Source organism: Staurois parvus, unplaced genomic scaffold, assembly GCF_062004578.1.
Source record: "Staurois parvus isolate SC_StPar_1 unplaced genomic scaffold, SC_StPar_1.0 ptg000021l, whole genome shotgun sequence".
Taxonomy (NCBI): domain Eukaryota; kingdom Metazoa; phylum Chordata; class Amphibia; order Anura; family Ranidae; genus Staurois; species Staurois parvus.
In genome coordinates, this window is record NW_028317817.1 from 6,175,140 (window position 1) to 6,202,349 (window position 27,210).

At 36.0% G+C, this 27,210-nt stretch overlaps 1 protein-coding gene across 2 annotated transcripts in view; it reads right to left on the reverse strand.

Annotated features, from left to right (window-relative positions):
* Positions 1-405: 405 nt before the first annotated feature.
* Positions 406-27,210, reverse strand: part of RBMS3 (RNA binding motif single stranded interacting protein 3) — a 751,114-nt gene continuing 724,309 nt past the window's right edge. The window contains exons 10-14 of one of the 2 annotated variants that reach the window (XM_089690799.1): positions 26,055-26,105; positions 14,521-14,631; positions 12,049-12,129; positions 10,292-10,419; positions 406-8,383 (exon numbers count right to left, since the gene is read on the reverse strand). In XM_089690799.1, coding sequence (XP_089546925.1) covers positions 8,377-8,383; positions 10,292-10,419; positions 12,049-12,129; positions 14,521-14,631; positions 26,055-26,105 — 378 coding nt within the window. In that variant the 3' untranslated portion in view covers positions 406-8,376. Of the gene's footprint in view, positions 8,384-10,287; positions 10,420-12,048; positions 12,130-14,520; positions 14,632-26,054; positions 26,106-27,210 lie in introns of those variants that run through there. The other variant, XM_089690800.1, reaches the window with a different exon arrangement.

Sequence of the window (27,210 nt, forward strand, 5' to 3'; positions counted from 1 at the left end):
TTCAAATAAGCTTTGGCAAAAAACCTGGAAGCTGATTGGTTTCTGTGCAGAAGGGCTCCCAATTTTGCCCTTTCCAGCATTAGTAAATAATAAAAATATCCTTGCATGTCCACCCAATCATATGAACTGAAAGTATGGGAATCTTTCAAAATTGTATACATTGTAAAAAGTAACCAGCTAGTCTGAACAAAACTCAGGAAGATTTGATATTATGTCATCAGTTGTTTCACCAATAGGTTTTTCATACAAATAATTTCTATACACTGTATACTGAAGGCAGTCATAATTCATCTCATCCTGTTTATTTTCTAATACTTATGCAGTCGCACTGCACAGATCCTCTCTGAAAACAGAAGCCATATTTCAATCACAAAATATTGTTTTACTGAATTAACCAAACAAATATAATCATCACAGGTTGTTTATTTAATAGATGCACAAAATAAGGTGACGCAAAGAGCAATGATGGGCAGTACACACAGCACCCAATGAGAGATCAGCTTTCAGCAAATTTGTTTTACCAAACAAAAGATCATTTCTGACTGGTTGCTAGTGCTTGCTGTACATTGCAGTTTGCATGTGACAAACGTTAGTGTGGCTTTTTTTTTTAACATAACTGAAAAATTCATTATGATGTAACTCATATCCAAAAAGCACAGATCAGATGTTAGTGTACACAGACTGACCTCATCTGCAATTGGTAACTATGGGTTACTGAATATAATTCATTATTATGAAAACCGTGTATGTGTCATACTTGGCTAACACTAGCAGTTTAGCAGTTTGGAGTTTGAACATGAACAACATGAACAAAATTTGGATAAAAACGCTTGAAAGGTGTGCACATGTTTAAGGCTTTCAAACAATTGTGTTTTCTGTTTTATTCCATAAGGTTGCACCTCAAAACACATAGCTATTTTTCTACCTTTAAAAGAACAAATTTACATTTCAACTTTCAGAATGATACAGTCATATACAGCCATCATTGTTAAGAACAATGCTTATCCTGCTTTGATCATGCTTGAAACTTGCATCTTGTAATTATGTAACTAGATGCAAATCAAAAGTTTCTTTCTCTCAACCACAATGACAAAATGAACATTTTAATGCTAAATATACACTTGGGTGACTTGACATGGAAAGTGCTATCTGAATATGTTTAGACATCAAAAATGACAAGATATGACATCTCATAGACAAAGGAAATTGTAGCTATGACATAAAAGTGGATGATATAAAGTCAATGATTTATTCCACCTTTCATCCTCTACATCTCCCAATGGTATATTTAGCCCTTAGTTTTACATGATTTGTGTATAATGTTAACTGGAACAAAAATATATTTATTTTTGATATAAACTTTCTAATGAACCAAAAAAGAAAATAAAATGAACTACCTAGAGATGAGCAAACTGTTTTATGTTATCCATTATAGATTTTGGGTAGATCGGATTTTCAAAGAGAATCTGCCACATATTAAATCAATCAAAGCAACAGACACTGAAAACATTTTTTTTGTATATTTTGGATCCTGAAATTAAATATTAAAAGGCAATGAACTCTAATACTGTATATGCAAATGGATAACATCTGTGCTCAGACTTAGAAAAATCAGCTAAATGATAGGGAACATAGCTTTCAGCAATCACAGCCAACGTTGGTCTGTTTTGATGAAGTGATAAGTCATCTTATGAGGATACTTCCATCCTATGTAAAGCACAGCTGAACTGATGAATGCAGAAGTTAGGAAGTACACCAAGGTACTAACACAGCACCATTGCCAAATTGGGGCAAAGGTTTTATGTACTTTCTGAATTGGGAAGATAATAGGTGAGAATTAACTCCACTGTAAGGAGACTAATTAGGAGGGGGGAGCCCAACAAATTCCTATACGTCCTAGGTCCGTAACTATGCCACTGAAATGATTATTAATAATAACTTTAGTATCTGTGCTATCCTGTCCTCTTCCCATCCTTCATTGAACAGTGCAGGGTTCATAGGCATTAGATAATTAGTCTGTTTGTTGAATATTCACAAATATATATCTTCTACATAGGTGATGATTACTTGAACTAAGCTGCATGTACAGAATCTATTATTATATTACAAAGCTTGACCAGCAGGTAACTTAAATATTGATATTATTGCAATTTGTGGCAGATTTTCTTTAAACATTTGCTCTTATCTAACCATTTATTTGATAAGTTAATTAGACAGCTTAAAAAAAAGGTTGTCCCAGTAAAGTCACAAATGACAAGTCTGGGACAAATTACAGATTTGCTCATTTCTAGGACTTAACGTTTAGTCTTTAACAATGCAAACATTTACAGCATGTCGTCTTAAAAAACAACACAGTTTTAGAAAAAAAAATAGTAAAAATGCCCCAGGCATAAGAGATTTTTCTTTTAAATAGAGACTCTTTACCATTAGCAGCTTAAATTGGGTAGATGTTTAGTTTACACAAGTAAAAATAGCAGCAGTTTTTTCGACCATACAAGAAGTCTCTCTCTCTCTCCCCTTGGCCACATGGTAGCTACATCAGAACCTAAGTGCTGATCGTTATTGAGGCTTTATTTTGAATTTGAAAGTAAAAAAGTATTCTTTTTAAACACTATATTATGTTTGCCAGAACATTTATACTCATTTGTACTGATTTTTTTTAAAAAAATAAAGAAAAGAGCTGCCAGCACAGTATCTTAAAACATAGGCACATGTCACAACTGCAGTAAAAACGTGTGATTTCAAGGAGATATCCACTCATATTTTAGCATCCTTTTTATGTAATACTAGAATATAGATCTAATTACCATTCTTTTCTATGCAAGTATTTTATTTAATTATATATTTTTTTTTCAGAATGTTATCATGTAAAAATACAGTACTTAGCAGCTCTGAATTAGTCTATTGTTAGGTCATACATTCTAAGACATACTGATTTATATAAAGCCACTTTGTTCTCTGATAGTGTGTTCCTCTAAGAGAATGTTTGTAGTCTGTCTGTTTGAATTACATTACATTTCACAAATATTACTATACATTTTGCAACAGAATTTTCTATTTTTTGTGGCAGTAGTAGCAATAAGTAGACAGTTTAGCATAATGCTCAGGAACCATTAAAGTAGTCTTCAGTCATACAATACTTATTATTCCCAAGGTAATATGACTGCAGTATGGATCAGAAATGAGTGGATATCCCCTTTGAAGCACAACAGCAATAAAAAAAAAAGAAGAAATGTATGTACAAACATATCAAACCATTTCATCTTGAAATGAAGTTATTTGTCTATATGTATGCAATGGGCATGTGCAAAATTGTTTAGATTTATTGATAAAAACATCCAAACTGCTTAAGAAGAAAATGCACATTTAAGACTTTGTGTGCATTTTCTATAACTCATTTACATGGCCATCAGACTTCGAAGCACAAATATTTCTAAAATGTTGACTAACAATTAAAATAGTAATAATAGAACAAAAGTAATTTATAACATTGACAAACACTGATCTAATACATCTTAACCAGAAGTATTTTATCATTTTTGGGTCTTTCAAAAATTCAGATTTTGAAACATAAATTAATATAAGATTTATTTGTCATTCAGGAGGATGTGTACATGTATGTCTGTTTGTGAATGTTATAACATATTTCTTTATAGAAAAAAAATGAGAATGTCAACCTTTAGGTGACTTTAATCTGAAACAATATGTACCCTACTGCAAAATTTACTTTGCTCTTCCCTTTTTTTTTTTTTTTTATTATTATTATTATTATTATGTATGATTTAGAATTATGATTTTAGAATGTCAAGGGACATTATCTAAACTTAGTTCTCATGATAATAAAACATTAGAAATAAAAAAATAGAACAAAAATCTGATCAGAGTCATGTATCTATTACAAAACACACAAGTATTAAAAGAACAGATTTTTTAATACAAATTTTTGGAAGTGCACATATAAAACACTTTGAAATAGATGTTTCCATATATGAAAGCGTAACTACTGGCTACTTTAGAATAAAGTAATTGGGTAAAGTATAAAGTTATTCAAGTCCTTGAAAAATGCCAAACATTCATGTTTCAATTCAATAATCTAAAACAGTGGTCTCCAAACTGCAGCTGTGGGCCAAATGTGGCCCTTTGTTCACCTCTATCTGGCCCTCAGGGTACTATTTCTCCCACTGACACCAACAAAGAGGCACCACTTCTTCCACTAGCACCAACTATGGGGCATGATTGGGCACAATTCATTCCACTGAGACCAATGGTGGGGCAATATTCCTCCCACTAATACCAATGATGGGGCACTGTTCCTCCAACTATTACCAATGACTTGACACTATTCCTCCTTCCACTGACTACAAGTACTATATCATTTTTTTTACTCTTACTGATGCTAGGACATTTTCTACTTACACTTGGCATTCCGGCACTCCTAAAGTCTGAATGACAGTAAACTGGCCCTTTGCTTAGAAAGTTTGGAGACCCCTGATCTAAAAGAGCATTCCAGAACACAGTGCTGTGGTCTTCTGTCTTATATATAATTAGTTTTTTAGGGAAGTGCATATTCAATGAAGCTAACTGGATATATATAGTACATATACAGTATGTGATATATATATATATATATATATATATATATATATATATATATATGTAAATATTGCAGTAGGAGTATCCAGAGAAGTCACCTGAAGGAGATTAAGCAGAATTGTTTGATATTTTTCTCCATTATGCATGAATTTTTATTATAAAGCTGAACTTCAGATATGGATTTCATTGCATAGTTCCAGCTTGAACTAATGTAGGTATGTACATGCCTTACCTGTGGGCCTGGGTACAGTTTTTCTCAATGAATGAAAGGTGTTCTCTGAGATTATGACATCACTGCCCTGTCTCTTCACCTAGTCCAATTAGAAGTACATGTTTTTGTCTGAATGGCACCCATGCAGAGCAAGCAATCCCCTGTGGTTGGCATGGGACTCAAAAGACAGCGGTGATCAATGTAGTAGTGGAGACTATTACAGCGATTCTCTGCTTCTACAGTGGTCCCAAAAGTGTGACATATGCATACTTACCTGTGCAATAAAATCCATACCTAGAGTTCAGCTTTATGCTACAGGTCTGCGATCAGAAGATTGTTTACAGAAAAGATAAAATAAGCATAATTTGAAGAATTAGTAACCATTATTGGCAATCTATTTTTGCCAAGAATCAAGCTTCTTATTTGTTTACTAAATGCTTTAAAAGACATCTGTGAGTAGGTAATTAAAATGCTCAGTCCCAGATATTAGTCCACAGGATTGTTCTTGGGCAGCCTAACAAAGATAGATTCTGGAGTAGACTTAAAAAGAATTATTGTGCATTTAATTTTTCAGTTCACTGAAATGCACTGCACTTTTATAATATATTCACATTATATATTTTTTTTTCCAAATTTACAGACTACAGGTGTATGTGTAGATTTTAAGGATGTGTTTAAAGCTGAACTCCAGGAGCCCCCTCCCCCCCCCCCCCCAAAAAAAAAAAAACTACCTATAGGAAGTGAAATAGTCTCTGCATTGTAACCTGCAAATTAAAAAAAAAATGTTTTCTTACAACCTTTAAAGCTGAAGTCCAGGAAGACATATGTATTCATTTAAAAGATGTAATTTTAATACAAAAATGTCAGTGCTTGAATCTGTCTTTCTATCAGACTCTTGTAATCCCCTGCAAAGCAGCACTCTGGAATGAAGAGTCAGGATAATCAGGTTCTTTTGTATGCTCCTGTGGTAACAAGGAGCAGGCTGACAGGTAGATAGTGATGACCTCGTCATTTATCTGCTCCTTTGCTGCCCCAGTATAAGCTGGTGGCAGAAAGGTGACCAAATTAAATCACTTAACCGCAAAAGGAAAATGTTGGTTCATCAACAAGATGTACAGTCCAATAGAACTGTGTCAATCTCAGGACTGGCTGGACAAAATTACAAGTCAGGTAAACAACACTCATATACTGTATGTATTTAATTTGTATATTTAGCTGTTTGTCTGGAATTCAGCTTTAATCTTCATTTTAATTCTAACCCATGATCATGTATTGTATGATCAATAAATTCAGCTGCAGCAGAGAACAATAAAGGTGTTCACAACCTAATGACATAGTAGCTGCTACAGAATTATTAGTCCAATTCCTTGGGGAACAGCAGAGAGCATTACATTTGGTTGCAACCTTGGCAAGGTTTACCCACAGTTGAACAGAAAGCCTGTGAAGCATGGCAACAGTTTGTTACTTAAATTTGGAGGGTGAACCTTCCTGGACACACATCAACATTCCTTGTAGCTGTGTGTTTCAAAAGGGCATGTAGGAAGCCAGAATGCATAAAGAGAACCGGGAAAATAGAGCAGTCACCTGGCTTATCATTGGAAGAAAGTGGACCATTATACATTATAAGGCAAATAATAATTCTTTCGAGAGAAGACACATTTACACAAAAAACACTGAATTCTAATATTGGTGGAGATTCTGTTTAAGGTACACAACAGTATTTTGTTATTTGTATGGAGTTCAGCTTCAATTCACCCCTGATTAAAAAAACAAACTCTGGAATCAAAATAGTGTTACTAATACATAATACAGCATTACTTATATTTTCCAAGACTCAGTGACTGATATTGGAAATTGGTAAATGCCCATTGTGCACATTGGCATAACATATTCAATGCATTTTTTATCTAATATTTGGGTGCTGCCTCGTTTGAATGAAAAAGTTTGCCATTCCAATTAAGATAAAAATTTATATTTTAGTGGCAATTCTATTTACCAAAATGTATTACTGGTTTGGTTGATACCAATCAAATGATTGTCAATGAGTTATGCTAAAAACAACAAACACCATCTAAAAAATAAATATTAACTGTTGTTGCATGTGCATTTAACAAAATTAGATACTCAGAGGAGGTCTAGTTAGAAAAAAAGGAAGACTGGTAGCCATATAAAATATCAGGCTATACTATAAAAAAACTGGGGGACGCCATACACAAATAATAGTTGGTATTTGTTATTTTTAGGCTGCAATATTCAGCACAATTTTCATGTACCAACTCATTATATCTTACAAACAATACTGTATGTACGACATAAAGTACCAGTGGAAGATAGTTTAAACCAAGAAGAAAGTAAAAATTGGTCCGGCCATATAGGTCAAAAAAAAGAAGAGACCAAAAGAAAAAAAAAGCACTGTCTTCTGAACTGCTTTAGGGTGTCACTTCATCTTTGGTATAAAATTGGCCATCCATAGGCTGCATTTGATCACAACTAGGAAATACTACAGAAATTGTCAACAATTTCTTCTATCTATTGCTTTTTTTTTTTTTTTTTTTTTTTTTTGCTTTTTTTAACCATGAATTCCTACATAATGGTAACACTATTAAGCTACTTTCTGCAATATGACAAGCAAAGCTGACTAAAAATCTCTTAAGCTCATAAAAAAGATTGCAAATAGAAAGCACTAATATCTTTGCTAGTAGCGATCACCTTTGTAAATAAAAATACTGAAATTAAAAAAACAGCATTCAAATTAAAAAAAAAAAAATCTGCATTTTCTCAATGCAGTTGTTTTTCATTGTTCATTGACACCTTTGTAAAAACCTACAGCCATCTATATTTTGTTTTCACACTTAAGAGAAAGTTCATAAAAGTCCACACATATGTTTTAATTCTTGCACACATCATAGTCTTTTTATCAGCAATTTTTTTTTCTTCAAATGAAGAAATGAATTGAATGTCAAATTTTACATCTAATATTTTACCCTTAGGAACCCATAAGAAATGCCAACACGAGTACTATTTTAAGATGGTCAATGTCATGCCTTTTGTTTTATCCAGATGCTTTTCTTTTGCTCTGGGTTCGTTTGATGTCCTTAAAATTAAGGCAATAAGAATTCAAGATAATCTTTCCTATGGACAAATAACATGAAATGAATGAAAGAAATGGATAGCTTAATTTTCAAGGAAGACAGTTATGGTTTTGTCAGAAATGCTTCCCCTTGATACCAATTTTACTGTTTCCAAAATACGCCTCCTTGTTGCAATGATCGTCAAGCTCCAGGTGAAAAGATAACCCAGCATGTTTTCATCAGGTGTGTTCATTAAGAAAGAGTAACAAAAATAAAATTGTCAACATAGCAGAACTTTTTTTTCTTGTTTTGTGTAATTTTGTATTTTTTTTGTTCTTTTTTTTTTTTTTTGCACGGCACATAAAAAACACTTTGAGCAAGGTAGAAAAATTAAAGGAAAAAAAAGCTTTTGTCTGATGCCTGTGCAAACTGGAAGTCAACTTCTAGATGAAGTGTATCCATTCAAGGCAAGGTTTTCTGGCCAACATTTCTCAGTCCTGTTTATTGTCTGCAAAATATATTTAAAAAAAGAACAAAGCACATTGAAAAGTTTTCATATTTGTACGTACGTTTTCAGCATTACACATTACAGCTACTAAATACTCAGGTTTATCTTTAATGACCAATTTAAAAATGTAGTTAAAGGATAGGTTCACCATCTGACAAAAAATAATAAATGCACATTTTTGCAGGTAAAAAAAAATTTATTATTTTTTTTTGCAGGAGCCTTAAAGCATTGTACCAGCGATCAACAGATCGCTGGTGCCATGCAGGTCTCCTGCAGACCTGTCAGTATACCTGCTCGCCCTTACCTCACATATGGGCAAGTCGATACACTAAGAGGAAGAATCAATGAACTAACACAACGCTCCACAGCGCTGTGGTAGTTCATTGTGAAACATAAGCCAACATCCGCAAAGGATGTTGGTACCTTGAATTTATTAATTTTCAAAACTCTGTGAATGAATGATGCAGCCATGTGGGCGGAGCCCCATGCGGCTGCACTGTTTTTAAAAAGTGACAGCTTTTACAGGGAACTGCTCCCTGTACTACTGTCACTGGGAGTGTGGGGATTGGGCAGCAGCTACAGCATTGGGAGCATGTTATATGTTCCACCCTAAAAACGGGTTGAACATGTAACATGTTCCCAAAGGTGAACTTATCCTTTAAAAAGGCATACAACAATGTCCAGATTTCAGTAATGTAAATTAAAAAGTATATATAAAAAAGTAATTAAAACCAAAATTAATTTTACTGCCTTATGTATGATGGGTGTCAGCCTTGGATAACACTCTGCTGCTAGTAACCTTCAGCCTTTCAAACTTCAAGAAAGAGTTATAGTACCTGGGGGAAACCCCACCATAAAACACACTGCATTATGGCCACTAGTTGTAATTGAGGATCGTACTTATTTACTATGATTATTAGCCCCATCTAGTAGCCATAATACATTTTCTCACAAACCATTCTATTTTTTTTATAAATGAATAACATTTAACCTATAGAGGAAAAAATAAAATATTCGATTTTACCTAATTTGCACAGAAAGAATGTTCCAGACATTTACTGGATAAATGTTATAAATGCACCCCTACAACTAATTAAAGAGAACCACAATACCTTCAAAATATAGATAAAATAAATAAAGATAGATACTATATTTGGGAGTTTATTACCTCTTTTGATAGCAAAAATGTTTAAATTTTGTCTCAAATACAACAACTAAAGAATTATGATTTATATATCATTCTATATCCTCTGGACAGCTATTTTCCCACTAACTGTAATTGTTCTATTAGTAATTTTGTTGATTATGTGTTTTTTAGTTTTATTTTAACACATACCACTTACTTTATTCATTATTAGAATGCACTAAGATCATAGGTTCTACTAAGTGGAAAAAATACTCTACACATAAAAGATGGCTTTTGCCCAACATCTCAAACCCAAAGTATTTGTCAATATTTAATCACAAATGAGATTTCTTTTTTCAGAGATCATTGACAGCAATAACAAACCCCAAAGGGTTTGTTATTGCTGTCAATGATCTCTGTCAATATTTAATCACAAATGATATTCCTTTTTTCAAATACTTTGGGTTTGAGATGTTGGGCAAAAGCCATCTTTTATGTGTAGAGTATTTTTGAGCTTGGACTTTGTGGTGAGCTCTTCTCCCCTCATTTATACATATTCCAAGATATAACCTTGGTAGCATCATATTTCTTTTAATTTTTTTTTATATTCTTCTAAGTGAACCTAACATAGTAATACTGTTAGATGCAGTGCACCTTGCAGTACCTTCAAGTAGATGTATAAGTTGTGTGAAGAGTTAATTTAAAGGCTAGCAGTGATGCTAACCTAGAAACACTTTTGTCAGGTCAGGTTTACTTTAACTGTAAACCTACCAAATACTTACTTAGTCTGTTGGTAGGAGTATGCAGATGCATGTTCATTGCTTGTCTCTACAGGTATTTGTTGCTGCTGCCCACTGGCTTCATGTGATGAAGATGGTACTGTTTGAGGAGAGGTATCAGCAACAACACCCTGTAAAATTAGAAGAACAAATTTGTTCCAGAATATTATTAGCAAAACCAAATGAATGCTCCTTAAATTAAATGTCAGCTTTGTACACTAAAAATTAAAGATACCTATTGTTTCTTGCATTCCTCTTGTATACACCTTATTTTTTTTATACAAGCCAAATATATATCTGCTTGTTAACCACTTGCCTTCCAAAAGATTCACCCCCCTTCCTGACTAGGCCATTTTCTGGTGCGGCATTATTTTAACTGACAATCGCACAGTCATGGCAACGCTGTACATAAATTATATTTATGTCTTTTTTTTCCACAAATAGAGATTTCTTTTGGTGGTATTTGAGCACTTGTGTGTTTTTTATTTTTTGTGCTATAAACAAAAAAAGACTGACAATTTTGAAAAAAAAACAACATTTTTTTACTTTTTTCTATAAAACATCCAATAAAAATTTTTTTAAAAATCTAATTTCTTCATAATTTTAGGCAAAAATGTATTCTGCTACATGTCTTGCTAAAACAAAATACCAATACGTGTAAATGAATTGGTTTATATGAAAGTTATAGCGTCCACAAATGGTGGCATATATACTGGAATTTTTATTTTTACTTTTTTTATACTAATAATGGCTGTGATCAGCGACTTATAGCGGGACTGTGGTGGGCATTCTGACACTGGGTGGGAACTGAATGTGACTGACATCCCCAGTGACACTAATACAGTGATCAGTGCTAATAAAGAGCACTGGCACTATACTAATGACACTAGGCAGGAATGGGTTACCATCTGGGGCGATCAAAGGGTTAACTGTGTGCTATGTGTGTTTTACATTATGTGCTATGTTGTTTTTTACTATGGAGACATGCTGCTTTGTATTTCTCCCCTGTGCAGCGATATACAAAGCAGCATGTCCTTGCTGACAGGAGAGAGACCTGTGTTGTTTACACACAGGTCTCTTCCGTCAGCTTTCCCAGACAATCACCGAGTGATGACCAGGAATCTCCAGCCGGGACCCGGTGATTGACATGCCTAGCCGCCAATAGCAGTGCAGGTAGGTTGGTGTGCTCACATGCGCCCCCTACCTGTGGATGCAAATCACGTATATATATGTGATTTTGTTCAGCTCTGCCACCCTGTAACAGTACTTCTGCTACAGGTCGGCGTGCAAGCAGTTCAGGTATGGGCTTGGCTATATGCTGACACCAACCATTAAGGCTTCAGAAGCAAGCAGATTTCTCAAGAGGGGATAGCCAAAAATGGGGCTCCTCTATTTGAAAACACCAGCCTGATCTTCTTTGCCACCACTGCTCAACATAAAGTTGGAGAGTATATACAGGTTACCTGCTTCTGGAGAAGCTAGATAAATTGATACTTACCCTGTTAAACTGCTAAATCCCAGTGTCTGGACAAAGGATCAAAAACCTAGCTGCTTTGATGTAAAGTATGTAGGCACAAATCTCACAGTATACATGCAGAGATTAGGTAGCATGCATTGTTGGTTCATTGCTCCAAACTCTAGCAGCTCCTACCAAAGAATATATAATGGGCTATATAATAGGTCAGTGACAGATGGGATTACAATTTAATTTTTTGAAAATAGAAAAATGTTTCAATGAATCATGAGCTTGATCAACTTACTTCAACTTGAACAGCTGTTGGAGGCACAGGAGTATACTGGGGAATGTAGGTCCCTTGCATAGGTGCAGCAGCAGTCATGTACTGGAAAGAAAATTATATTAGAATAAAATGGAATAGAAAAAACATTGATCTTTGTGGAAAAACTGCATTTTTTATCCAAAAGAGTTATTAGTATTGAAATGAACATAAAAAACAACAACAATGCGCCTAAAATGCACCTATGTTGTACATATTGAGTCAAAGAAACAGATAAGACAAGGTCTCTGTAATATAGCATACACAAAAGAAATGTATTACATAGACAATTTGCAAGTGTTGTTCAAAATCAAGTAGGAACTGCATCTAATAGACAACAATATTTTGTCTGTCACATACCCCAAATTTTCAGAAAGTTTTTGGGCAACTACTGTGGTCATAGATCAATCTTTTATTTGCAAACTTTTTATTAATCTCCACTTTCCATTCCTGTAAGGTAGGCACCAAAGCTTGGATCCACACCTTAGCCATCAGCATCTTGGTGGTAAATAGTACCTCATGCAACATGTGAGCAGGTAAAGGTTTTAATATAAAGATTTCAGGAGAGCCAAAGGGCATAGCTGAGGCTCTAGTTGTAACAGAGAATCCATGATGACATGTAAAAATTTTATTATTTGCTTCTAGCATGACTGTATTTGTGGGTAGGACCTCAGAAGGTAGAAAAAAATAGACAGTGACCCTCTGACAATTGGGATATATAACGGATTAAAAGATGGTTTATACCTTGAAAACCAACTTGGCATCAAATAGGTTTAAAGAAGTATAAATTGATTGGTGAGCGTATCTGTAAATTTTAGGGAAACTAGTTACTGGCTGGTTAGAACCACTTCCCAGGTCTCATCATCAACAGTACCTAAATCAGCTTTCCACAACATCTTGCTTTTATAAGCCTGGGCTTGTTGGGAGAGACTTAACTATAACAGCAGCCAAACAATTAACTGCAAGCATATGTAACTTGGGCCCAAATTGCCTGGTGGATGCATGCCTAAGCTGAAGGTATCAGAAAAACATATAGTTCAGCAAATGAAAATCTTCCTTTAGATCCAAAATAGATTTGAGTTACCTACCAGTTAAAATCTGAGCTAAAAAAGTGATACCATGTCAAAACCAGAGTTCAAGATGAGGCACCATACAAAGCTCAGGCAAAGATCGATTCTGCCAAAGTAGAGTGTGACTATTAATTCCCTCAATACTTGGTTAGGACATAACTATGTCCCATAGCTTGAGACACTAAGTCAAAATCAGATTGGATGACTGGAGCCCTGTGTAACCTATAAACCTGCAATTAGTAAACAGCAAGTGCATCTAGCGGAGGGGAAGTATTGTCGGGGGGCCCAAAGATGCATAAACTGGAGGTTTCAACAGTGCACCAGTGGAAAATATGATAAGTCAACTGGTATAAAGTGAGCCAACAAGTATAAAGTGAAATCTGGCAATGCCAGGCTTTCCAAATTCTTAGGATGTTTCAGAGGGAATTAATTCAGTTTGTGTCTGCTGGAGCCCAAGATAAAATGTTTACTTAGGGAATTTAAGACTTTTAAAATGTAAAGGGCAAAAAAGATGGCTTAGAGAATATGCCAATCTTAGTTTTAGGTAGGGGTTCAACATTTCGTGAAGTTCCCTGGAAAGGTAAAGCTGCATTTTTATTGGTAGCAATCTCATCAAAAGCAAAAGTAAACTGGAAAAATGGCTTAAAGATGTTCCGTTGAATGTAATATTCTTGTTGGCTCAAGCTTTTGGCACCAATGTCCCTGTATGAGAAGTATACAAATCATTTAATTATTATTTTTTTTTATATGTACTCAGTTTTTGTTCAAATACCTATTTGTAGGTGAAAATTCATTTTGCAAAGTGAAAGTTACCTTATCTCAATAAAAAAGGTAAAACAGAATGCAATAATTTACAAGGAAGTTTAAAAAACAGGATGATATCATGAATATGATGGGGTGTCTGAAGTGAACACAGTTGAACCTTAATTACTAAGCTAAGGGAACTTTGATTTTGAAAATTTAATTTTTTCTTAGCTTAGTAAATTAATTGAAACAGTACTGTTTTCAAGCATCTAATAATGTTTGAGCATTCATCCAGTTTTCTTTTTTACTTTTCTGTGTAAATTGGTGATCAGCCATTCTCAGTTGTCTGCATTTTGAAAAAGAAAACATGTTTTAGATTGTAATTGTTCAGTTTTCTGAAATATCTTTTGCCTTCCCCAGAAGTGGTAATCCACAAAGAATACGGTTCAACAGGTTAGGAAATATGATTAATACCTATTTTTTTCAATCAACCACTAATGTTTCAAGATTAGTTTTGTCCTTAGCATGTAATGGTTATTTTTTGCAGTGTCAACCTAAATGTGTTCACTTATCTTTTTTTGTCTATAGACACTGAGATATTTATTGTTTTTCATTAACAATGTAGATGTCATGTAAGTCATACCGTTCCGGTTGTCCCCAAAGAAAGGTGATTCATTTGCTGGGCTAGAGGGCCCATCATACTGGTTGGCTGCATTGACATGGTGTGGTCCATCGTTGGTGTTATTACAGCACCCTAAAAATAATAATAAAATATATTAAAGACAATATATTATAGACAATCATTGGATATTTGACTTACATAGTGTTTTATAATGCTTCAGTGTAAACATGTGTTGTTTCTCATCTTGGGTTTGAAAATGGAGGGTTGCTGGATAGACTAAAGTGAATTGGATTTTTTTCTGGAATAGGGCTTATCAGACTTTGTTAAAAGCTTTTTGTTTGTGGGTTATTTTGACAGAATAGTCAGCAAAGACAAGCAGTTTATGCTTGTCCAGGGACAAGTCTTTTGCATAGTGGAAGACCTGCCTGTATAGTGACTAGATACTTAACAATGACCCGTCTTTGGGCCTTACAGTCAGGATTGATCTCACTTACTGTACCTTGTCCACCTTCCATGGAAAAGTGATTCCTAACACATCAAGAATCTTGCGAGACCAAATACTTACCAGGGTTGTGGGATAATAAGACTATTATGCAGAAAGTATTTTGTCAGGAATGATTCTATAAGTTCTTTACTCTGTCAGCAAAAATATGTACTGTATATGCTTGACAGTTTCTTCCAGTTTTCAGTGAATTTTACAACGTCTTTCCACAGCACAAGCTATGCGGTAATTTTTTGCGATAGTGTTATCAGTTCATGGCAAAGTGTTTGGATGCTCTTGAACACAGTTTTGTTCATAACCTCCTGTATGGCTGGCTTAAGTAATTTGTACACAAACTGACCCCCCACCCTGTTTTTAAAAGATTCCTACTCATTTACAAGAAGCTGTTGATTGTATCTTCACAGTTACAGAGACACTTTGGGGTTTATTTACTAAAGCTGGAGAGTCCAAAATCAGACTCCCTTCTGCATAGAAACCAATCAGCTTCCAGGTTTCTTTTCCAAAGCTTCATTGAACAAGCTGAGGTTAGAAGCTGATTGGTTTCTATGCAGAAGGGAATCTGATTTTGGACTCTCCAGCTTTAGTAAATAAACCCCTTTATGTCTAGACTATTGTATAACATAATTTGTTGAAGGTCCATCCATTAATGTAAAAAACAAATGATTTGGTACATTCTGTTCCACAGGCTCTAGAGCAGGATACTGTAAACAGTTATTTTTTTTTGTTCAACCAGTGGGTTGAATGAAAAAGAAAACCATAGATCCCTGCATCCACATATGCAATGTGGATGCATGGACCTCCCCTGCTATCTTATGGTGTTCTGACAGTGGGGACTGCATGCCTGATTACATGCTGATTTTCTAGAAGGACCATTATACAGAAGCCACTCTAATGACTGCTGAACTTCTGTTGAACAGAGAGTGGTACACAAGTACCAAAATTCAGCCAGATCCTGCTGAACTGACCAAATTGTGGTACGTGTATACCTAGCTTAAGGCACTGCATTATTACAAATTTAAATATCCTTGATATACTTTATACACATCAGATTTGCAGTTGAAAAAATGTCTGCATATTGTGTATGGAATCTGTCTCTTCTTTCATTAATTTCAATGTATGGTTGATTTTGTTGGTAAGCTTACCATGAACCCTTATGTAACCGTGTTGCTATAAGAACATCTCTGTTATGTCATAATAATTTTCCTAAATAAAAAAAATGCAGCGCTCTTATAAAAAATAATGATAAACACAGTCCGGTGAAAACAGTGCTCCTTGATTCCCAGTGCAAATGGTAGAAATTCACACTAACCAGAAAGCGCATGGGTAATACGCATGTGTATATATATATCCTGAATATCCCACTCTCCTCTCAGGTCTGGTCAGGGAAATAGCTGGGAAGGATGGAGATCCTACGCCCTCATGTGGTGAGAAAGTGGTCCAACAGGTCAGAGCAGTATCAATCTGGATAGGCCTCCAAAGGAGCTGACACAGGGATCACTAGGGCCGCTGTCCCGGCACCTCAGCTCCAGGCCCGACCTCCTCTCACAGCCCGCCGCTCCCAGGCTTGGCCCTCACCACATGAGGGCGTAGGATCTCCATCCTTCCCAGCTATTTCCCTGACCAGACCTGAGAGGAGAGGGGGATCTTCAGGATATATATATACACATGCGTATTACCCATGCGCTTTCTGGTTAGTGTGAATTTCTACCATTTGCACTGGGAATCAAGGAGCACTGTTTTCACCGGACTGTGTTTATCATTATTTTTTATAAGAGCGCTGCATTTCTTTTATTTATGAATTTTGGGACTTTTTATGCGTTTTCCTTTAATGTTCAGCTGCTTTATATTGTTGATGAGCGCTTACTATATATTTTATTATCCTCTCATAATAATTTTCCTGACAACACAGTGAATAATGCAAAACAAGGTGCGCCTGTTAACTAATAGGGAAATTGTATTACCTTGAGTAATGAAGGAAGTTTACTTCCCAGACCAAGGGTTGTAGTATACCTAGACTCTCAGTGACATTGACACAACATTAAGCATCTACAGTATATCTCTTCATTCACGGTTATTTTAATATATACATTTTTAAACACTTTGATTCCAAACATAATCACAAAACGTCTATGCAGTGTTATAAATCTTTTTAATATGTTACTGTTTTTTTCATTGTTTTTTTTAACATGACTTTGAAAATGTATTTCTCTAAATGCTTCCAAAAAAGCATGAATATATATATTCATAAATAAATGCAGTGATCAGCAAGGTCTCATCCAGCTGACAATACACAATTTTAAAAGACATAGTGCATCCATTTATTCCCAGCTTCGCTGACGCTTACTGTTATGCTGTTTAAGTTAATTCACCTGGGGAAATCCCAGACTTTCAAATGCAGCTTAGGTGAAAAATAATCTTCAGAATCAGCTAGGGCTATTGCTCAATCTTTAATGAGAACTCAGTGGCACAGGTGTGACAAATTAGTTCCAACTGAGTTCTGAAAGGGTAACTCATTGCAGTCCCAGCCATTTGGGGTCAGTGGAACAGAAAGGATAAGAGTGTTGTGTAAATGAAATTCAGCTTTGTGTCTTTCTTCCTCTTATCTCATACATTGGAATACCAATACAGGTGTCTACTTGGTTAAATTGGCCCCGAAAAGAATGTAATTGATTTACCTTTAATAACCTATTGTATTTACTTTTTAAAGGGATTTTATTGTATCACAAAAGAAATTCAAGTACAGCATTGCCTTCTTGCACCAGAAAGTATTTATGCATCACAAATACCTCACAATTCTTAATTCCTTCAGAACTTTTGGCTTATAACCCAAATACATTACAAAATAGGGGCAACTCCCATTGAACTGTAAACATGTTTGCTCTCTACAAAACAATATGCAAGCCATGCCTTCTGCATTATATATTTGTAGGGATATAATGTCTTTGCAAAATTATTTTTGGAAATTTTTTTAACATTTTTGTAGCCAGCAGTTGGCCATATCTCAACAGGAATAATACTGTAAGCATAGAGTGCATTTTTTCTATTACAAGTTGTTTCAGCTTGTTCCAGCAGGGTGCACTACAGATGAATTATCCTGTGTTAAAGGTGTTTGATAGAAAAAAATATATTAAAAAAATGGTTGGACATATCCCAGAAATACTTGAACTTACTGACTCATCTGTTAAGATGTTGTCCTGAAAACTTAGAAATAACTCAGCACCAAACTAACATGACCCCTAGATGTAGTCACACACTAGAGGTTTTTAAAAAGAAAGTTAAAAAAAAAATCTATTTCATACAAAATTCCACTAACCGCCACCATTATTACAATGATAATGCTGTCATAACACTTGATCATAACTGAACTACACTTATAGATGTTTAAATCATTATAGATTAAAAACCTTTGGTGTGTGACTACATCTGGGGGTCATATTAGTTTGATGCTAAAGGTGTTTTGATAGTCTAGCAATTACTTGGGCTACAATATCTGCTGAGGCATTCTAGAAGCACCCAATAAATATCTGAGAAACTTCCTGCTTGGTCTCTTCCCTCCTGGGCTTTTGTCCAGTGATAATTTTAGCCAAAGAAGATGGTCTCTCCTAGGCCTTGAGCCTAACACAATGGAAAGAGGTTTTCCTTCTGAATCTGTTGGCCAGGAACCATGAGAGAAAGGAGACAATTAGGTGATATCTCCACTTATAAAATACTCAAAGTGGATCCCACTAATGTATTCAAATGTTCTGATGAATTCTTGGACTTGGGAAGGAGATGGAGGTTATAGATAAAAGAGCAGCTGAATTTGTGGAATGCCCTGTTGCTAGTGTGTTCCATCACCTCCTAAGATCCACAAGCCAGAAAATGCTATTCAGTGCCAGTGAAGATCAGTTCACATCTTGGTGATATGCACCTGCAACCTTTGGTGATGAGGTTGCCAAGCTATATTCAAGGTACCATTATGGTGTTAACCCATATTTTGGACACTAAGTGGAAAAGTGGTTTTACATGGCTAACCTTAGATGTAAAATCATTGTATTCCACAACATCACATCTGAATGAATTGATAGTTCATACATAAGTGAATTTTTACTATTATCTGTAAAATTTCTTTTGAAAGAAAACTTTTCTTCTTTTTGATGGAGCTTTTTATTTGCAAAGGTGTGGAACCTCTAAGGGGATGCCATTTTTAATCTCCCTTAAGGGTTGTTGGAAGAAGATATACATTTTTTCCAAACACAAAGAGAACATATTTTTGGTATGCTTTTTTTCAGTGATGACCTACTGTTAATATGACATGGAGGGACAGGAGGAACACGAGTGCCAGCAAGTGTTGGTAGGAGTGCTTGCAACAGGAGATGCAGTCCCAGGCAGGCTGGTAGCACATCAGGTCAGGAACTGTGCATGGAGATCCAGTCAAAGTTAAAGGGGCATTCCACATGGGCTGCAGTTTCCAGATGCAAGGCTTGTCAGAGTACCCAGCAGACTTGAGACAGGAACTCACTGTGATGAGTTGAAAGTATATAATGTGTATATTTGTTATCAACAGGCAGCTTTAACTAAGGCCAGTGTGGCTGAAACATGTCAGCTATCTGTATTGTTGGATTTTAATCTGATGTTCCAATAAATAATTTTATACATTTGGATCTAGCTGTGTTGCTGACTATTTGATGGCCAACAACAGAGGCACTAGTCTGAGCACTGGCTTCCCTCACTTGTGCATTGGGTAGAGAGGATGAGCGCAGTCAGTTTTGGATTTACATTTTAAGATGCAGGGATCTCTCCTCCTGGGAGGAATCCCTGAAGGTGTTGGCTTCTGGAGAAAACAGCTTTAGAAATGCAAAGCTGCTACTTTTAAATATCTAGAAGAGATTGAAGCCTAGTCTAAAGTATGAAATACAGTAAACGTTTGGGAAATCATGATCCTTGCCTCATCCTCTTTCTCTAATTGCCATGTGCAATAAACTTCTTTCTGTTTTTAAATGGATTGGCACCCATTTCCCATCATCCTAATCAAAGAAACATATCTGAAAGTTAATGTTCCTGGGACTTTACTGTAAGTGCACCTAGGAAATTGGTAATGCAGCTGCTTGGGAACTGCATCATTTGTAACCATTAAAGATCAGTGCAAATAGCGCAACACATAGATTATAAATTTACAGATTATTTATTCATAATCCATGTAAATACACTTTATTTTTGGCATATTTCTACTCGTGATAAGTTTTAAGGCTGAACTAAGAGAACTATATTAATGCTAGTTGCTTCCAAAGTAACATCTGGCATCTCTTCTGTAAGTGAACAAGTTTCTTCCTAACTGGCACATAAGTTTATGTCATGAGACCTGTGAAAAGTGCTTCAGCAGTTTGAGCTAGATGCAAGCTGTGTCAAAATGTGAGAAGCAGATGACATAATTAGGTCTGGCACACGGTTTTGTCAAACTCTAGTAAATACAGTAATATTTAACAGAATCCTTAACATATTAGTTATAAACAACACACTCCAATTTGGTATTCTGAACAAACACAACTATGTTGGACAAAGGCTTGAAATGTATCTCAAAACCTAACCTTTGTTGCACAAACGCATACAGGGCTTGCAATCACATATGATATCAGTATTTATGACCAGAAACATAGACTAATGCCAACTTCCCTTTATCTGCAGCTGTGAAACTTGCAATGAGTTTGAGCAATATTGTAAAAGCTTCATTCTAGCAGGTTATTTAATAGTAAAGTTTTCACTTTACTGTGTTTCAGTACATCAGTGACGGACATTTTTGCTTTTCTAACAGGAAAACTGAAACAAAAACTATCCAGACTACATTACCATTTGGCTATTACTTATCTACATCATAAATAATATACTTCAAGCAGCAGTACGCATAGGGTGAAAAGCATGTTCTACTATATATATATGTGTACATCCTAAGTACCATTCGTGAAGCCATTGCCTGAATTTTCCTTTTATTCATCCATGTTCCTTCTTGTCTCAACCTAATTAATATATAGTATTTATAGAACTGATTGCTGTAAAGTCTACAACTTCTGAAACACTGACATATTGACCCTATACTGTTTCAGAGCCCATAGATATGACCACTGGCAACAAAGCTTAAAAATTCAAAGCAAAACTAATGGTAACTCAAAAGCATGGAGCACGTAGGAGGTCAGCTTGTCAGAATATTGGTCTAGACATGTAAGTTAGGCAAAACTAAATCTAATTTCCATCCAAGTAAGATGAGTTTCAGACATAAATTCATAGAGTAGAGTTCCAAGTTTCAATGCACTTTAAAAGTTTGTACCAAGTTCATCCAAATTAACTATTTCCATTACTAAACAATGTGGCTGTTGTGTGTTCCATAATGCACTGTCTTAGCATTAGCTACATACAGATAGTGGTAGTTTGTTCTGGGAACAGTACAGGCAACTTCCCGTCAGGAGTAAAGCTGATTGTACAATGTACTAAGCTGACGTTAAATACTACATAACCAAATAGGACATAATGTGTCAAAAGAAATCAATTAAGAAGAGATTATAAGGTGCATGAAAAGTTTTATAACTAGCTCAAATTTAACTGAAGTGGACCCTTCCACATCTTTACAAGTATGCATGAATATATTTGTTACATGTAACAATTTACAGCAGCAATATATATAGATATATATTTTTTACAAAACCTGATGGGTTCTCCTTTAGAGAGAGAGAAGCGTAATATACAGAACATATATACAGTATTTTGACCCATATGACTCATTTTTCTCTGATGCCATTCCTTCCATAAAATCCAATACAAAATGGCAGCTGTGACTGTGCTAAACCCCGCCAAGGTATGAGTTTAATAAATCAGTATAGAGATGATGCAGTTTGAGAAGCTTCAGCATGTGAATGGTAAGTGGAGAAAGCTATGTTTTAAGTTTTCTCTAGGTTTGGTAGTCCTGGATCAGGGTCTGAAGCTTGAAGATTCCAAAGTGTCTTGGGCAGGACCTTCAATCCTGTGTCTGGGCTTTGCTAGAAGCCTGCAGCCTGGTTAAGAACACAAGTGTGCAGGGTCAATATAAGCCTGATCAGAGCTACTGCGGATGCAGTTGCTGCCATTCCAAAACATTTCAAACTCCAGCCAGGAAAGGTGACCTTCTGGGAAGACAAGACTTCATGTTGGAGAGATTCTCTTACCTTCAGGACTGGGAGAGTTGGGATAGCTAAGCAGGTTGGCAGTGGACTGAGAGAGCAGAGGCAACTAGAGTCCAGGAAGGGGATCTGTAACTATCAAGTGGGAAAGCCTTAAAATCTAGTTTAATCCCATTCACTTTGCCTTGCTTGATTGGTCTTAATCATACACTGTGCCTTTTTAAGAGTTTGTTCCTGTCTTCCCTGTCCACTTGGCTAGATGGACTCAGACAGAGAAGTGGTGGGCATTCAATTTCCCCTTCCTTATAGTTAAGTGGGGGGGACAAAGGCTTCATTGACAACTCAAAGATTTTAAGAGTTGAAGATGGAGGGAAATGGTTCACAAGTGAGCAGCTGCCATATTGCAGTGATCTTATGGCCTTCATCATATTGACAGGTGTGTGTCACTTCTTCTGTCCCATCCACTAGAATAAATATTTGTAAGGGACCACAGGTGGTAGTAACATAATGTGCAATGCCACCCCCCCCCCCTCCCCAGTAACTCCCCTTAGTAAATACCCAGTGGTTAGTAATTACTGTATTTGAAAAAAACAATAACGTCTATGTGCTTAAAAATTCAAATGTGCATTATATATAATCACTAGATGAAAAACAGATCCATAGGGGCTGATGACTTTAAATGATTCACAGTAAGCCTTTAATGGCAGCATGTTTTTTTGAGCAACACTTAATTTCATCTACAGCCATATATTTTATATATCTTTGCTGCTTTATTTCAGTATTTACAGAGCTACTACAAGTTTTAGAACTAATTAAAATTCATGTAGGCATACCATAATATTGTTGAAGATTTGCATATCATTACCTTCTCCATTAATCAAACCCATGGAGTTAGCAGTCATCTATTGAACAGCAGGAAGATGCTTGACACAGCCATTTACTTACTTTGAGAAAAAATGTAAGAGGAGGCAGAAAGTGTTGCTCACTTAAGTGAAACATTACAGGCCACCCGCCACTAGAAGAGTACAGCAATATTCAAACTCAACCACCCACGGAAAACATAATCAATGTAACAAATTCAGACTTCTTCAGAATAAATTAGTTATAATGTTAAAACATCTAATTATCACATTTAAAAGGGACAATTTGGTGTCAGATAATGGAACATTTAAATATAGAACACGTATGAACTACTCTTTCACCATAATAGTTTTATTTCCAGGTCTAATATTCTGCTGTTTGAAATTTTAGACACAAGTGACTTATTCTACATCAAACAAATCTTCCTGAAGTTTTCAGGCAAATCAACACCTCAAGGCAGACAGCCTCTACTATTTTGTGAATCCCTTGACATGTATTAATGTATACATTATATATTATAACCATTTCTGCCATGCCCTCTAATGAAGCCATCTTATAGTCAAAACATGCCAGGGCATATGGCATGGATACTTAGTCACTAGCATTATCCCACCACTCCTGACACCTGCTACTCTAGTGTCTCCCAGAGATTTATGGTACTTTCTGTCATACCTGCATGCTGACCAGGGGCGGACTGACAACTCATGGGGCCCCCGGGCAATAGGGGATCATGGGGCCCCTGTGTCCTTGCCCAAACTCAAAAAAGCCTATGAAAAAGGTACCAGGGGTATCTCAATGGGCCCCCTACAGACCCCGGGCCCTCGGACAGTGCCCGAGTTTCCAAATGGTCAGTCCGCCCCTGGTGCTGACTAAGACCATCTCCATGTACTTGGTTCCTGTGTTTTGGTCTCTGACTGTGATACTTATATAAAAAAGGCATTTGGCCAGAAATAGTTGTGAACTGAACTTGCTGTGAGATTGAACCTTGTACCCACTTGTTCATATGTTAAAGCTAGCTGTGCATGTGCACCTATTGATGCAAATCCATTGAATACTGATTGAGCTTCATTTTTTGAACATTGTCTGTGGTAGCCATAGAAATTACAAACATGACAAACAGTCATGCTTAGTACACAGCTGTAACCTTTTATGCGGATACTGATTCAGATCTCTTCTCTGATTTTGTGCACAACATACAGTGGCTGTAAATCTTACTGACTTTGAACTTTGCATCAGGTGTTTTATATAATGACAAAGTATGTCTCATATAAAGCTAACAGCCACAGGTTTTGCATTCATCATCATATATAGTGACTGTTCTTTTAAGACGTTTTTATACTCAACCTTTGCTCTTATCAGGAATATACCTTTCAGAGATATATTTGGCCATTCAGGCAGCTAACAATCTATATCTGCATGTAATCATCATTGGTGACCATTAGGGATTTGACCATCAGGTCCTAGCTCGAACCCATCTGAGCGATCGTGCCAGGAAGCGATCAATGTACTTGGACAATCATAAGCATCTGAGGCATTCCTTGTCCCACAGCGTCCCTTATATATGTGCAGCTGAAAGAGAGATTGTCCTCAATCTCTTAGGATTCACACACTACAGTTGACAAGTTCATGGCAGGATTAAGAGCTCGGACTAGGATATGAACACACCTTAGGACATCCCTACTGACCATTTACCTATCAAAGGCTATGTGGTAATTTTGGGATTTGTTCCAGGTGCTTTTGAGCAGGAGACATCGATGTATTATACCTTCCCAGAGGACTATTTTTGCAGGGGAGTAGCTGTATTCTATTAAGCTATACACAGCTTTGACTCTTTAATCTCCATGACTGGAGTTGTTGTCTGTTGCATACGATAACATCAAGACTCTGCATTAAGTATATCTTGTTGAAATGTTATTTTTTGAAATGTATTTCTTTGAAATTCCTTGATATTAATTATTTTCCCCACAAACCGCAAGTCTCAGGATCAGGGGCGGACTGACAACTCATGGGGCCCCTGGGCAATAGGGGATCATGGGGCCCCTGTGTCCTTGCCCAAACTCAAAAAAGCCTATGAAAAAGGTATCAGGGGCATCTCATGGGGCCCCCTACTGACCCCGGGCCCTCGGGCAGGGCCCTGAATTTCCAAATGGTCAGTCCGCCCCTGCTCAGGATTTAACTGGCTACAAACATCATACACATACATTTGCTATACCTATTGGACCATCTAAGGTCACAAATTTGTGATGTATTTCCATCCCATTTTAGTTAATTGAGAGTAAGACATTATCTGCAATATTTACCTTTTGTCTGGAATAAAGAAATACATTCCTAATATGTGAGTGTGTCTATGCACACCTGTACCTACAGCCAAATAGCTGTAAATCAGCAGTATGAAATCTTAGGCACTGCTGCCTCTGACTGCTAGTCTCATGGGATTTGGAGTGAGGTTTGGTGATGCGACTACTGTGCTGCCCACTAGCATCCTTGCTGGAGGCTTTGACACTGGGAAGCTAAAGACCTATCTCCACTTAAAGACACAGTACAAGGCATGGTAACTCGAGAAAGTTCAGCTGCCTTGTTTTGGGCACTAATTCACAGAGTTCAGTCTCTTTTTTAATACTTAGGAACTGAGCGAATGACTTAGAAAAAAACAAACAAACTGTATTTCCAAATAATGTTAATTTAAGAGATTGTAATAATTTTACAACAAATCTGGCCAATAAAAGCATACTTTTGAATCACTATGTTACTAGATTTATTTTAGAATCTTGTCCTTCACATATTGTTAATGTACAAAAACTTTCAAAGACTGAACTATATTACTATGCTAATTAAAATCAGCGAAAGAAACGTGGGTCTCTGCATTATTCTACCTGCATAAAACCTTAAGGGATGCCAAAATTAACATTTAATCATAACATTATGGGTTGTAATATAACAATTTATGTTACCATATGGAAATGTGATAATTGAAATTACCTCCAGAAAAAGGGAACACAGAGCATCATTAATCACCAGACCCCACATGTATATTAATTAAATGTCTGTGATTGACTAATACTTACCGTTGGTTGCATAACATATGGCGGGTGAGGCATCCATGATGTACTTTGCACCTAGGTGATAAAGAAATAGTATTAGGTGGAGGGTGCAGACTATGAACATGTGTGATTAATGTCTTGATAATAATCCATTAAAATGATTGGAAAACTAATTTCAAGCTCTAAGCACAACCATGACTATATGTCGGCATGAATAATTTTCTATGTGTGCTGCTTAATTCTACAATTACATTGCTACCATTCAATAATTCTACTATTTTCCTGCAGTAGGCAAGAATACTTTACACTGTAAAATATATATATATATATATATATATATATATATATATATATATATAGATATATACACATGTATACCCTGCTCAAAACAATTAAAGGAACACTTTGAAAACACATCAGATCTCAATGGGAAAAAATATCATGCTGGATATCTATACATGCCTGCTGGAGGCCATTTTGTAGGGCTCTGACAGTGCTCATCCTGTTCCTCCTTGCACAAAGGAGCAGATACAGGTCCTGCTGATGAGCTAAGTACCTTCTATGGCCCTTTCCAGCTCTCCTAGAGTAACTGCCTGTCTCCTGGAATCTCTTCCATACTCTTGAGACTGTTCTGGGAGACACAGCAAACCTTCTGGCAATGGCATGTATTGATGTGCAGCCTCTGTAGGGTCCATGTGACACTGACCCAAGCCAAATGCAAAACTAGTGAAAACAGTCAGAAAAGATGAGTATGGAAAAACATTTCAGTGGCCTCCACCTGTAAAACCATTCCTGTTTTGGGGGTTGTCTCATTGTTGCCCATCTAGTGCACCTGTTGTAATTTTAGTAATACCAAAACAGCTTGAACTGATTAGCAACCTCCTCTGATACTTAACTGACCAGATCAATATCCCAGGAGTTTAACTTGATGCTATACTCTGATTAAAAAGTGTTCCTTTAATTATTTTGAACAGGGTAAATATATATATATATATATATACATACATTATATTGCAATTGTGTCAGTGTGTTTGAACAATTGCAGTACATTTTTGTAAACATCTCAAGTTGAAGCAAAAATGTGTGAAAACACAGAAAGCACAAGCACAAGCACAGTGAATAGATTAACATGATTGTACATTTTATTTTTTAAATTAAAAAGCAAACAAGCAAACAAACA